General features: G+C 32.1%; 2 protein-coding genes across 3 annotated transcripts; both read right to left on the bottom strand.

The window, feature by feature from the left end:
• Positions 1-414: 414 nt before the first annotated feature.
• LOC111283624 (uncharacterized) lies at positions 415-6387 on the bottom strand. The gene is made up of 5 exons (XM_089758843.1): positions 5899-6387; positions 3050-3086; positions 2097-2333; positions 1957-2004; positions 415-1032 (listed from the first exon to the last, which is right to left on the bottom strand). Exons 1-5 carry the CDS (start codon positions 6201-6203, stop codon positions 634-636), a joined length of 1026 nt encoding a protein of 341 aa, XP_089614969.1. The 5' UTR covers positions 6204-6387; the 3' UTR covers positions 415-633.
• A 1489-nt stretch (positions 6388-7876) lies between these two features.
• Positions 7877-10097, bottom strand: LOC111283687 (putative glutamine amidotransferase GAT1_2.1). Of its 2 annotated transcripts, none has more exons than XM_022872264.2 (4): positions 9672-10090; positions 8849-9579; positions 8566-8772; positions 7877-8472 (listed from the first exon to the last, which is right to left on the bottom strand). In XM_022872264.2, the coding sequence occupies exons 1-4, from the start codon at positions 9763-9765 to the stop codon at positions 8221-8223; spliced, it is 1284 nt and encodes a 427-aa protein (XP_022727999.1). In that variant the 5' UTR covers positions 9766-10090; the 3' UTR covers positions 7877-8220. The 2 variants fall into 2 exon arrangements, with proteins under 2 accessions (XP_022727999.1, XP_089614968.1); XM_089758842.1 differs by having other exon boundaries at positions 8300-8472; positions 8566-8624; positions 9672-10097.
• Positions 10098-14511: the final 4414 nt, after the last annotated feature.

Here is a 14511-nt window from a genome sequence, read left to right as displayed (position 1 = left end):
TATATATATATATATATATTATTCTATTTCAACTATGACACCCTTAATTTTCTTAGGAATTGTGGAATTTCATGATTGATAGCTCTAATCTGAATATGATCAGCTTACCTATATATATATATATATATATATATATACACATTTTTCAATTATTGGCTCTCAATCATCATGGATGATCACCGCTGTCTTATATGTGGAGTCTTAGCATTTACCATATAATCAAGGGAAGTGTGTAAGACCCAAAACTTAAGCACTCGAAGTTGTATGTCCCGTTTCTGCTTTTATCTGCAGAAATTGGTTTCATATCCTTTACCATACTATCTTAGAATTCGTAAGTTGGAATGTTTTTGAGAAGCAGAAACCACTAGAATATTATATTCATTTAGCATTGGGGCTGTTGTTTTTACACAAGAACTTATAACGTAGTAAGATTTTTCTCAATATACAATACAATAAATACAGAAAAATTATTAACATTTATGAGAAAAATCACACTCATTAATCCCATGACTTATGCTGGACTGTGTTGCAACATTACAAAAGCACATGTAAAAAAGTATAAACCACCTCCTCAAGTGGACAGATGCGCATACTTTTTTATTTAAGGTAAGGATGCTCATCGTCTAAGTAGAATCACCAAACTAAGCCCCTTTTTCTCCTAAACCTATCAAAATGGTCAGTGCTCATTCGAGATTTGTAAGGCTTAATTGACTTCTTACACTTCTCAAGTCGACTATCTAAACTGTTTCTAGAAACTTGTGGAAGGTCAGCACCCAATTCAAAACTATCTGAAGTTCCATTGTCAGATGGTTTGATCTTCTGATTTTCAGACGCTATTTTTTCAGAACCGTTTGTGGCTGCTTTTGATTTGTTTAGGGACAGTACAAACTTCTTCAGATGTCTAATGAATTCTGGATACAGCTCAAGATTGCAATGTCCTCCTCCATTTACCCATAAAGGATTGTACTTTTGCTTGCAAAGCTCCCAAAGTTGTTTACCATGGGAACTATCAACAACTTCATCTGCTGTTCCCTGCCAACATAACAAAATGAGCTTCACTACCATTACACCAGGAATGAAAGAACGAAATTTATAAGACCTCCTTTTAAAATCAACATATTTAGGGAGCAAGAGCAATTGAGCAGATGTGCTCACAAGTCAAACACGTTCCCCGCTCATCCCATCCCTCAACATTGGGAGAAAAAAACCAAGGCTAAAAACAAACTCCACTTGTGCTTCTTCAAAGACCCAAAAAGAACCGTATCTATTAATATCTCTCTCTCTCTCTCTCGTCAAAACATATATATATATTTCTACTTCTCTCTTTCTTAACAAAGTCTTAAATTCGTGAAACCAGCACAATTTATAGCACAATATGAAGTATTAAAAATAAATCTAGTCATCAGGACCTATGAACTGAAATGCATTAATGCTGTTAACTTTATTTAGTTTCTTATGAGCATTTCCATTATCTATTCATTTAGGCTTTGCTTGATAGGAAGGATAGAAAGAGGTGAGAATGGAAGGTTAAAATTCATAATCACTTTCCTACCTTGTAGTTTAACCATTAGATTAACAAGTTTTCTATTCTTACCCATTTCCATCCTTCCTACCAATAAAAGCCTTAGAGTGAGTATTCTTATAGAGAATCGATGACCAAGGGTATTTTTATCAAGGTTGAGTTTTCTTCAAACCAATCTTTAAATATTTTCTTTCAATGATTGTTTCGGTGAAAATTGCATGATAGATGTTTGTTCACGGTTTGGAATATCACATATGTGCCTAACAATGCCAAAACACCTACTTACCAGAACAAACATACAGTACTATTGTTAATGTGTCAAATCAACAGAGGCTGAAGAGAGAGAGAGAGAGAGAGAGAGAGAGAATAGGGAGATAATGATGATGAAACGAGATGGGGAGAATAAATATCAAAACAATGGGAACAATACTTACGTGAATTACCAAAACTTGACAGTTCACTGCTCCAATTTTGTCAATATTCTGAAAATTAGAATGGGGAAAAACCCAGTAAGGAAGGTCACAACCTACAAGATTAAACAAGAAAATAGAAATAGTAAATAACAAAGACTTACCTTATAAATGTCAAACCAGTATGTCCTTTTGAAAGGGTACAAGACTCTCACGCCAGACAAAATTGCGCCATGTAGAACCACGCCTCTCAAGTTTGGCAAACGAGAAGCAAGATCGACAGTAGGTCCACTGCCAACAGATTGACCATATAATATTAATTGTTCATCTTTAACTCCATATTGTTCCTTAAGGCACTTACATGCTGCATCTATGTCTGCATATGTATTACACTCAGTTGGCTGTTTCAAATTTTTTTTTTTTTTTTTAAAAAAGTGACTATCAGAATACAAGTTTTTGGCAAGCAGTTAAATATTCATTCATTACATACAATGAATCAGAAATGGCAAGGCTGCATACAAAATTCATAGATTTTGAAACACTTTGAACACAGCAAATTAATGAGAAGTCCCACATAGTTTGCAAGAAATCAAAATACAATCCTGCATGCACTGGGATCAACCAATAAATTGAGATATTATACCATATAAAATATCAAAACAATAGGATAAAAATAGAATCCTGCATACATTGGGATCAACCAATAAATTGAGATATTATACCATATAAAATATCAAAATAATAGGATAAAAATAGAATCCTGCATAAATTGGGATCAATCAATAAATTGAGATATTATACCATATAAAATATCAAAATAATAGGATAAAAATAGAATCCTGCATACATTGGGATCAACCAATAAATTGAGATATTATACTATATAAAATAAGCTGCCCTACAGGCTTACACTCAGCATTCTAAGAACTCAAATCTTGCATATTAAGTTAACACTCTGTTTCATAAGCTGAAAAATAGAAGGAAAGTGTTAGCCAGAGATTATTGTTAATTATTTAAAAGGTCCATTATGATAGTTAAATTGTCATATCTAATATGAATAAGGGCAAGTTTTGCTCCCAGCATTAGCAACTAAGAAAAGAGAAACCAAGTGACCAACCTTTCCAGTTGATTGTCGATAGCCAGAGTAATCATACCTATAAAAAAATAAGTGAAATTAGGAACATTTTAGAAAAATAAATAAATATAAGAAAAGACTAGACTAAAAATAGACCTGTCAAGAAAGCAGATGATTAAATATTCTACTTTCAGGAATTCTCATTATCTGTGCAATCATGTGATGTTTCTCTAGAAACAATGTCAAGAAGACTTTTATAGGATAAGACTTCTAAAGTTTTTTTCAATTTGGATAAGACTTTCCTAAAAATTTTAAATGCATAAAAACAGGAGAATGTTGTTCATTAGTCTTAGGCAGGTCAAGATGCTGCTGAAAGTTTCTTCATTTATTTGAATTGCAGTTCAATCTTGCATCATAACTAACATAAATTTGGAAAAAGCAATACATATAAGGATGGAAGGAAGACTCTTTAGTTTACCTTATCCTACGAAGTTCCCAAAGCAGAATAATGTGCTCATATTATTTGGGGGTTCAACAGGTAATGCTAATTCAGTGCCTAATTCTAAGGCAAACTTTTCTAATTTTTTCTTAGAAATATTGTATCTTCAAGGAAGCATCAAGCTTATTTTTTCTCTTCCTTTTCATTTATTGGTGTTTTCTGATATACGTATCATCAGCACCTTCATTATGGTTTACTAAGTACCACAGTTATCAAAAGGAAAATGAATCACATCATGCAACCAAATTCAAGCCACACTCTGCTTGCAAATGGAATGAAACCTCAACAGTTTGACATCAAGCAAATGCAATACTGGCAAAGAAAACAGCAGGAGATAATCATTTCCAAATGAGGCTGCCAACCTTGATATTTGCAACGATACTAGAATGCATATCAGCATATGCCACAAACGAAATTAAGCTTGTTAATAGATTGCTACCATAAGGCAACATACATAAGCCCCAACTAAAAAGTACAGCAATAACAGTCCAAATAAACTAAACTACCACTGATAAACTCCTCAGAAATCATTTTATAGAAATAGAAACAAGGCCTAAAAGAACTTCCTTACAGAAATTATCATTATTGTCTGTCAGTGAAAAAAGCTAACAAGTTATTGCTCACATTCGTTTTACATTTACTTGAGATAATATGCTTTAAATTTATCAATGCATAAAATGCAACTATAGTGATGTAATTGATATTTATTATTTATCACTTTGCAGTTGTTTAGTGAAATTGAGCAGCTATCACTTTGCAGTCTGACCAAACAACATGTAGTCGCACTCTTACCAATCAACTGTGCACAAAGTATGGCCCGAACTAATTGCATCATGCATGAGATCCTACAATTTGGACTTAAAAGGAGAATGTTACCTTCTCTTTTCTTTCACTTTTCCTGTGATATGTCATCACTGAATTTTGTAGTATACCTTTCTCTACTGATACATACCTACATATGCCCACATAATAACCCAAACAAACCTAACCCCCCCCCCCCCCCCAAGTTTTGCCCTTTGTCAGCTGGTACAAGGAAAACTATGCTCCACATACTCATACAGCGGTCCAAGTTACTCTATATCCAACTTTTCCAAGTGAACAAGCAACAATGACAAGATCCTATCAACTTCAAGGAATGATAATAAAAATAACATAATAGTTCAGGAAGTGGTAATGACAGAGAGGAAAGTAACAAAAGCAGGATAAATCACAAACATGGGAATTTATGGGAAAATAATGCAGGAACTTTCGTAAATGTTATAGTGAAAAGGCAGTCATGATTGCATTGTTCCACAGTCTGCAATATGATAGAGTAAATTCAAACCTCCCTAATATTATTCAAAGTATAAGATAAAAAACTAGAAAATTCAATAGTTGGGAAATTAGGCATAGTTCCTCTAGTGGAACAGAGGGCTATTATGATTGTGTGACCTATACTCTATAAAAACAGAACATCCAGTGAAAGAACTACATATCTATACAATCAAGGTATCAAAATTTTGGACATTCTAATCATGCGTCTACACATTCTATTTGTTTCTTGATATTTCCCTGCAGGTTAATGCAATCCGTTCTTTCCTTAGGCATTAAAAGCTTCATAACAGTGTTTGCAGAAAAGTATAATTCCATCACATCCACCTCCTCAACAGCAAGCACGTAACCATAACTAATATGACCCTCTCATAGATGATCTTCTTCTACATTCCTTAAGTAGGCTTCCTAGATCAGTAAACACCAAAAAGTCCCACAGCATCTCAATTAAGCATCAACAGTACCATATATAGCGAACACTGAAATACTGTCCTCACTGGTGAAGCCGTAGTAAAGAACAGACAACAAATAAATATCAACCTTAAGTAACCTAACAACAACGTCTTTATCAATAATTCTTCCCAAGCCTTCTCTTTGTCCTTCATTTCTTTTCTTTCACTCTTTAAGACTGTGCAAACGAAGCCAGTTAAAGTGAAACCACTAAATCATACAACGTAGCAAATAGCAAAATCAGCATAACTTTAGCTTACAGCCAACCCAAATCTTTCTTCTTCCCCAAATATTCACCTTGAAACTATCCTCAATCAGACATCTGAATCAAAGCCAGTTCCACTTCACAGTTAATAGTGCAAATAAAACAGCTATCCATTTGCCTATAATATTTGTCCCAAAAAAAAAAACAAAACCTAAATTATCCAACACTCATAAAACCCCAAAATCCCAAGAACATCACAACAAACCCCACCAATCAAAATCGCAGCCAACTACTTTCTCTAAGCTAAAACTTAAGGCTCCAACTTTAAAATACCATGTTTCAAATCCAAAGAATACTTCCTATTATGAGTAGTCCAATGAATTTCTATATGTGCGGAAAAAAAAAAGAGTAAAAGAAAAAAATTACCCCATAAGGTTAACTCGAAGGCGATTACGCAACTCGACAAAAAGCTTAAACATTTGTCCCAAATCAGCGGCATTTCCATGAGAATACAAGAGAGTGGCGGAAGCTTTCGGATGCTTTATGTAGACTGCGATGATGTCGTTCCCACGGCGCGTGAGTAGCTTCAAGACGTCGACATCGTCCCTCCTCGGTACCTCCGGTATGTAAAGCCTACGGCCACATGACTCGTCGTCTACCACTGTATACGACGGCGGATTTGGCGGGAAGAAAGCGAATTTCGCGGCAATCGACGACGTGACCCCTCCCATCTTCTTCTTAGCATCAGCAGATGTTCCTCTTTCATTAAAATTACCCAAAAAAACAGCCGCCTCCAAACCTCAACAGGAAAATAAGAGAGAAAAGAAACTAAACGGGAAAGACGTGGCGCGTGGGGTGGGAAGCAGCCGTAACGAAACAAAGTTGTTAGACGAGGAATCTCATCTTGTGTTTTTGATGATTTGAGCGTTGGGGAACTCAGCTCAATGGGATCTGTCCTTAAAAGAGAGGGGGCGTGGGCGCGTGGCCTGACAAACGATATACACATGACATATGTGTTTGGGTTTTTAGTTATTGTACGGATGACTACATATTACAGGTTGGCTTTTTTTTTTTTTTTTTTTGGGTGATGTACAAGGTAGTAAGTAGTAGCGTGGGTTACCAATTTGATTATCATTCTTACAACTAAGATATTATAGGAATATCTTTTATCATATATCATTTAATAATTAAATATTAATTACTTTTAAACTTATTTTATTTAAATAAATATGTGTCAATCTTTTAAATAAACACTAGATTTATACACACTCACTATGTGAGTGAAAAAATAAAATATTTTGTTATTAAGAAATTAAAAAGATTAGAGTTATTAAATATTCAAAGAAAAGGTAAAATTATTATACCAACAATTATATAGAAGTGGGAAAAAAATAAGCATTTTAATAAATTTAGAAAATATTTAAATCCACTTCCTACTTTTAAGTAAAATTAAAGATCAAGATGCCCCTAACCATACATATCTTTTTTTTCTTTTATGTGGGATTTTTTTTTTTATAATTTTTTAACTGAAGTGATATTACTTGAATCATGATACTAAACTCACTAGAAGTTTTATAATTGTATAGGTAATGATCCAATAATTCATTCTTTTACCTTTTTCTTTTGCTTTATAGCAAACTTTCAAAAAAAAAAAAAAAAACCATAAACACATAAAAATAAAAGTAGTAAAACAATCAACCAAATAAGCCTAAGTGTATTAAGTGTTAAAAATGAAAAAAAAAAAATCGAATATTCTAAAAAACAAAGAAACGGAAATTGAGGGAATATATTATATCATTGAAAAATTTACAAATCAATTTATTAAAAGTGAAATTAATTTTAATGAAATTGAAAAGTACCATTAGATATGATAAGATTTTTAAAACTAGCAATAAGATTAAGGTCCCATTGAACACTTGAATTATGGTGCAATTGCCACTGCCATCATCATTTGCTCCATAATGCATACTGGAGTAACTAAAAAGCACCAATCATTGGTCCAATAAACTCATTCAAAAATTAAAAATTACAAAAAATATATAATTTATTGATTCTTGAATCAATTGATATATTTTAAAATTAATGTTTAAAGGTTACGAATTCAAAAAAATTTATATACTTTGAATGATTTTTTTTCAATCATATAAATAATAGGGCATGGAGATTTATGAATGGATTAGAAACTTAAAGAAAACAGAAAATATAAAAAGAGATAAGTTTCCAGATGTCAAACCCAGCCAAAATTCAAGTGGTAAAGGCTGAAACCAAGTCAGATAAGGTGTTTTACCTTCTTATAACATAAAGGTAAATCTTTTTTTTTACCATTTATAACATTGCCGTACTTTATCTTTAAAAAAATTTGCAATACTTTATATAAGAAAAAAAAAAAACCATTGTAGTACTGAACTTTATTGTTTTACTTTCTTTATATATTTCACCATACAAAAAATCCATAAAAAATTTTACTTTGATATTTTTCTTGTCTATCCAAGCAAACTAAAAAAAAATCATTTTCTTTGATATTCTTATTTCCCTGTTATTTCCCATGATCCAAACAAAGCCAAAAAGAAAGAAAAAAGATAAAACAAAGGAAAGACAGGGAACCATATATATAAAAGAAAAAAGATAAAACAAAGGAAAGACAGGGAACCATATATATAACCCCAGGCATCCAGTGAGCCTCTAACAAAAATGTCATTTTATTGACAAAAAAAAAAAAAAAAAGCATGCTAGCCAGGATCATAACTGTCAATAGTTATTGTCATTTACAGTGCCATGTAGTTTTCTTTCCAAAACTTCTGAACATATCTGCCCCATCATGTGGTAGAATGACATCAGATCAGACAATTGCTCAACTGACATTTTCCCCATCACATTTCTTGCTAACTTTTCCCTTTCTTCATTTAACTTGAGTTTTTCAATGTAATGGCTCCCATTTCTCACTGTTGCCCCCATCTGCTTCAGCCTATTCTCTTGTTGCACACTAAGAGCTGTGTTTGACTGCAAGCACATGAATGAATTGACTGCATCATCACATTATGTTTAATATTCTAGGAGAAATGGAATATTAAAATGCCTACTTCTCTGTCATACCTCAAGAAATTCTTCTCCAGCTTGAAGTTCAGATTCTTTAGAAGGATGCATCCCACCTCCTGCAGTGTACAAATTTTTTGCAAGTGAGAAACTTCGGACTATAATTTTTCTTTTCTTCTCCATTTCTTGACTAAGCTTCAAAGGCTTTGCTAAAGATGTTGAGCTATTAAGTTTCTTCTGGTAAGCAATTACTGCCTTGACAAATTCCTGCAAAACTTTTCACCAGAATCAAAAACCTGTTCAACAAATTGCCAAATCAATAAAATCTTGTAAAAGAGGAAACCTGATAAGCAGATGGGCATCCTGGATAATCAAACTCATCAGAATCAGGCCGTCTCATTCTCTCTGGATGAAATTGAAGTCCCATGATGAACTTACCCTCTTCAGGATTATAAGCATCTGGATCATAGAACCCTTCAATCAAACCATCAGGTGCAAAAGCCATTGCTACAAATCGTTGTGCCAATCTCTTAACACCTTGATGGTGGTAACTATTAACCAAAATCTCCATTTTCCCTTCCTCCAAAGAATCCTTAAACCAGCATTGCAAAGGGGTATTCTCCATCACTTCCACAAAATGTCTATGCCCATCATAATTATCATAATCCATGTGCACTACTCGTTGATTCTCTGGCAGCTTCCTTGACAATTCTTTCCCAATATCTTGATAAAGGGTACCTCCACAAGCAACATTCAAAACCTGTGAACCCCTACAAATTCCCAGATAAGGAATGTTCCTTTCCAGGCAAAGCTTTGCTAGCCTTAACTCGATTGAATCTTTCTCTATATCAATGGCCGTATCACTTGCATGCAACCACCTGATTTCTTCCAATTCTTCTGGTGAAAGGCCAGACGTTTCCGCTTCATATAAAGATGGATCGATGTCTTCCCCTTCACAAAGAAGAACACCATGGATTGGCTCGAAACTATCTAATAACATATGAACCCCATTCACTCGTGGCACAATCACCGGAACTGCACCATAGCTGACTATAAGATCAAGATGATATTCACCTGAAAAATTCAACAGCTAAAATTTCATCAAACAAAAAAAAAAAAAGAAGAAAGACAATTATATTACAGTTCAAAAATACATAGAAACCTACCAACAAAATCTACAAACTTATTCTTTCGAACGCTACGTCTAGAGACGATGAGAACACGAGGGAGGATCACGGAAAGATCATTGTTAAAAGCCATATATTGAGAATGAATATTTGAGAGAATTCGAGAAATTAAACCAAAGGTTGATTGTGTGAGTTACTTGTTTCGCTTTCGGAAGGTATAAATAGGAGAGAAGAAAGATGGAAAGTGGAGAGGATTAAGGTTTTGGTTGAATTTATAGTGATCAGTTATTGTGGAAAAATCGACCAAAAAAAAAAAAAATTAGGAAGGAGCAGAGTCCTGGGCATCACATGCTACCCTAATTTCCTATGCTTCAGGCTTGTTTGACACGACTTCATTTATTACTTTTAAGTTCTGAAATTGCATTGTTTGTATATAAATAAAATAAATATATTAACTTTAGCTTGAAAAGTTTGATGGGCTTATTGAATACTTAGCTCAATAATTAGTATATCTTAATTCTTGCAAAATAATTTAATTCATATTCATCAATTTCATATATTAAAAAAATTTGATAAGAGTTTATTTAATAATAAATGTATGTTTCTAAATTTACATAGTTTAGTTTGAATCCTATCATTTGAAAAAAAAAAAAAAAAAAAACAAAAGTTTAGTAGATAAATTTGTGGGCTGCTATATACTTTAGGTGATGATCGATTAAATTAATCACTAAGTATACCCAAATTAAGCTTTACCTCTTTTAGTAAGGGAGATTCAAAGGTGCAAAATAATATTCCAATCTACTGCAAGAGATATTCAAGGTGCAAAACAATATGCCTTCTTCTCTGTTCTATTACTATTTTTTAATTGGGGAGCAAATCTAAAACAGATGGGCTTTCATAGACATTTTAGCTTTAATATTACCTTGCAAAATGCAAGTATATAGATGGTTAATGAACCGGAAGGATTGAATTTGGGTTTGATTATTTTGGTTCAAAGAAAATTTGAGTTTGTTTGTGTTCAGAGTCATTTTAAATTTGAATTATTTTGAGTCTTTAAATTTGAGTCTTTGGAATTTGACACTTGAATTATTCAAATTAGAGTTATAAGATTTAAATCATTTTTATTATGTTTGGTGCATAAAATAATTGATAGGATAGGATAATATATAATAATTTAGATATAAAGTATTGAATTGTAAAATTAAATCAATATAATTTCGAGTTAACCATTCAAATAATTTAGATCTAAATCATTTTAGATTTATATTAATTCAGGTTGAGATTAATTTTAATTTGGATTGAGCTGAGTTGTATTGTTAACTTTTTTAAATCAAATTAATTTGATTGAGTAGAGTTCAAAATTAAATGTATTATATGAATTTTTCAGATTTGAATCAGCTTTGACAGCTCCACGCATATTTTTTTTCTTCTCATGTTTAAGATATCACTAATTAAGTTGACGATGTCATTAATTTAACTATAAATAATTGAAAACAAGAAGTGTGACAAAAGAAATAAAATTAGGAACTCTTTCTCTTGTTATTATCTTTTCAAAATTTTAAGATAGAAAATCCAAAAGACTTTGAAGTGTTGATATTATAAACTTAACTCAGACGAAAAGGATGAAGAGAGATTATGGGTAAAGATCATATATTTAGGACATTGAATCTCGTGTACCAAAAAAAAATATATTAAATTTAATTACTACTATATATTAAACTATTCAAGTTTTCAAAAAAAAAAAAAAACTATTTAAGTTCGCCAAGCTTATATAAATTTATTGGATAATAGAACCGAAAATAATTATGGGGTAATGTATTTGGTATTATCCTACAAATAACAAATATACGAAGTTTGGCAAGAAAATTGATACCATTTAGTGTATTACTTGGTAGCCCTTAGTTGAGTGAACATAAAGCACCACCATATTTGCAGGAATAATATAGGATTGGTTTCAGAGTGCAGCTTGGGTTGGTTTAATTTAGGAAATTAGAAAAAAAAAGTGGCCCTGTCACACGTGAAAATATAAAACCTAAAACATGGGCAATGGGGGAGTGTGAGGTAGAAACGTAAGGCTTATCAAGGGAGGGCAACTTCTGGGACGGGTCAAAGCTAAGCTTTGAAGGTAGGTAAATATTTATCATCAGGTATGATGGATTGGAACAGCATCACAGAGTACAGCTGGCTAACTGGTTGGTGCCTGTAATTGTCCACTTTTCCCACCGCCAGGGTTTTTTTATCTAAGAACCTCCCTTCAAATAAACTACATAATCCAATTTTTATAATATTTTGGGATATAAATACAACAACCAACCAACTCTACAAGCTTTCTAAACAAATATTAGATTTGCATGGCACGCCATGATGAATGGAAAATCATCAATTAGTCATGGCATCCAAAGATGCGGATAGGCTGCACGAGGATGAAGGAGCAGTACTTGTTCGTTTGAGGAACGTTGTAATTAAGAACAGAATTAAGGAGCTCCTTGTATTTACAAGTTTGGTGTCGATCATATATAACACCGAAAGGGAGGGAGTGAGGGCGGAGGATTTTTGTACCAAGTTTTGTGGCTTTTGAGAAGTCATATATGGAGACACCATTGTGGGGAAGAGAGAAGAATCCATTGACATGATGACTTGTGTTTGCTATGTGTGTCTATGTATTATGTTATTGACATATGTTTCTGTATGCATGCATGATTCATCTTAGCCCTTGCATTCCATTGGATTTTTATGCAGATAATGTTGCATATAATATTAATAATATTACATACTGTTCTCATTAATTAATTCCTATTAGTTTAGGGTAAAGGATAAATAACCCAAAAAGGCAAACGGCCAAGGTCATTTACTGCAGCTGCTTTATATATATATATATATATATATATATGTCTTACTAACCTAAAACCAAATTAAATGGCCAAATATGTCTAAACCTAAATTGTAATTGAGCATGATCGGGTTGCTCCAAATAAATTTAGTATCTTCATATATTTGACATTCTAACATCATTTGTAAAAATTTAAAAATTTTAATGATGCGTAGAAAACAAGTTCTCGTCAAATTTTAGTATTAATGCATGTAAATACACGAAATGATGCATGCCTATGTTATATTATTTGTGATTTTTTGTATGTTCAACTTCAATTAATATGTATTTAACTTCTTGATCGAGTACTCAAAAATATTTTTTAAAAAACCATGTAAAATGGAAGTTCAAATCTCACCTTTTTCATTTTTTACTAGCTGGCAGGCCCGTGCTATACCGTTGGCTTGTTTTAACTATGAAAATACCACGACCTACAACTTACTTGGAGCAAGGATCAAATTGGCCAGTAGAGACCCACCGATGCCATTGTTCTTGAAGATTATTTCTTTGCAAATTTCTTAATCCTCTAAAATCTTGTGGCACCGACCCTAATAAACCATTGCTGTTAAGATCAAGGTCAAATTAACAAATTTTCTTTCAACACTCATCTTAAATATTAAATTAAGGCTCAATTGGATCTCCAGTATACAAAATTTTTAGCTTCTTCTAAATAATAACAATTCTAAATAATAGCAATATAAAATTAATCAAGTTCTCCTTTTTTAACTTATCCATTTAATCCCACCTCTCCTATTGTAGCAGATTATCATTAAATTTCAATCACAATAGTCCCTCTTTAAAAATGGGTCCACAATCATGCAACATCATTCACCATCAAGAAAGCATTCATGATTTATTGTCAACCATACAAATTTTGGGTATTATCAACTAAGAGCAAGCTTAGTTACAAATTTGGAATTCTTTTATTTCAGTCAGGTGATGTACACAAAAGTGTATTGTACATGCATTTCATCAAACCATTCCATTAAGCAAATATTTGAATCCAATCAAATATCTTAAAATATTATTTGGGAAAGAAAAAAAAAGACACATAGGAGAAGAATTATCTATAAAGTCTTTAAAGAACATAAACATTGAAGATTATCTTCACTAAACAATTATGCATCCATCCATCATATAATTTGTATTTGAAAGAATGTCGTTTCACTTAATCTTCCAAATAATCAACTCAAGACATCATAGCTAGGAGATATATACCTTGTTTCAAAAAAATTAATAAAGAATTGGACAATAAAAAAGAGTAATCGTGCATGAAGAACTACCTCATGAGTAGTATACACCTCATTGTTGAAGTCAATTTTTCACCTTTCAAAAATTGATGCTTCTTATTATAAATCTTTGGACAATAAAAAAGAGTAATCATGCATGAAGAACTACCTCATGAGTAGCATACACCTCAATGTTGAAGCCAATTTTTCAACTTTCAAAATTTGATGTTTCTTATTATAAATCTTAGTCTTCCTTCTAAAACCTACAACTAAATATTCTTACAAAATTTTTTTGCTTAATTGATTTTTCCTCGTTGATTCAAAACTTTGTCCAAATTTTCTCTCTTTTCAATGGACTCTATTTGATCTTGAAGTGACTTGCTGTGAGGCCTCCTTTTGATCTCAGATTCAAGGTCCTTATATAAGAATTGAATCCTTTTTCAATTTGGAAGAATTAATTCAACTAAATATAGGATTTCTCTCCAAATTTTATTCTTTATGTAATCTTTCATTTTTCAATAAATTGAGCTCCAAGTCTTTCCAAAATTATTCAACCATTAAAGTTAAAATTTGAGATAGAATCTAATAGTTTAATTTAATCAAAGATTTTTCATGCAAAATCTCATATTTTCTTTTCTTTTTTTTTATTTTTACCCTTTTTTATTTTTTTTACCAATTGACTCTGAATTTTTTGACTAAAAAAATAAAAATTAAACTAAAAAATTAAAATAAAAATAAAAATTAGGGCTTAATCTTTGGAATCAAAATTCACTTTCTCAAT

This window comes from Durio zibethinus, chromosome 3 (assembly GCF_047325235.1).
Source record: "Durio zibethinus cultivar Kanyao isolate XHJ-2024 chromosome 3, ASM4732523v1, whole genome shotgun sequence".
NCBI lineage: Eukaryota > Viridiplantae > Streptophyta > Magnoliopsida > Malvales > Malvaceae > Durio > Durio zibethinus.
Note: the sequence above shows the minus strand (reverse complement) of the source record. Positions and strands in the feature narration are given on the sequence as shown.

Coding starts and splice junctions, on each gene's coding strand:
- LOC111283687 (XM_022872264.2), bottom strand. CDS start 9,765: ATGGCTTTTAACAATGATCTTTCCGTGATCCTCCCTCGTGTTCTCATC. Junction 8,773..8,848: donor GATGCCCATCTGCTTATCAG/GTTTCCTCTTTT, acceptor AAAGTTTTGCAG/GAATTTGTCAAGGCAGTAAT. Junction 8,473..8,565: donor CTGGAGAAGAATTTCTTGAG/GTATGACAGAGA, acceptor ATGTGCTTGCAG/TCAAACACAGCTCTTAGTGT.
- LOC111283624 (XM_089758843.1), bottom strand. CDS start 6,203: ATGGGAGGGGTCACGTCGTCGATTGCCGCGAAATTCGCTTTCTTCCCG. Junction 3,087..5,898: donor CTTCGAGTTAACCTTATGGG/GTAATTTTTTTC, acceptor ATTTTTTTATAG/GTATGATTACTCTGGCTATC. Junction 1,033..1,956: donor GTCAAGTTTTGGTAATTCAC/GTAAGTATTGTT, acceptor TTATGTTGGCAG/GGAACAGCAGATGAAGTTGT.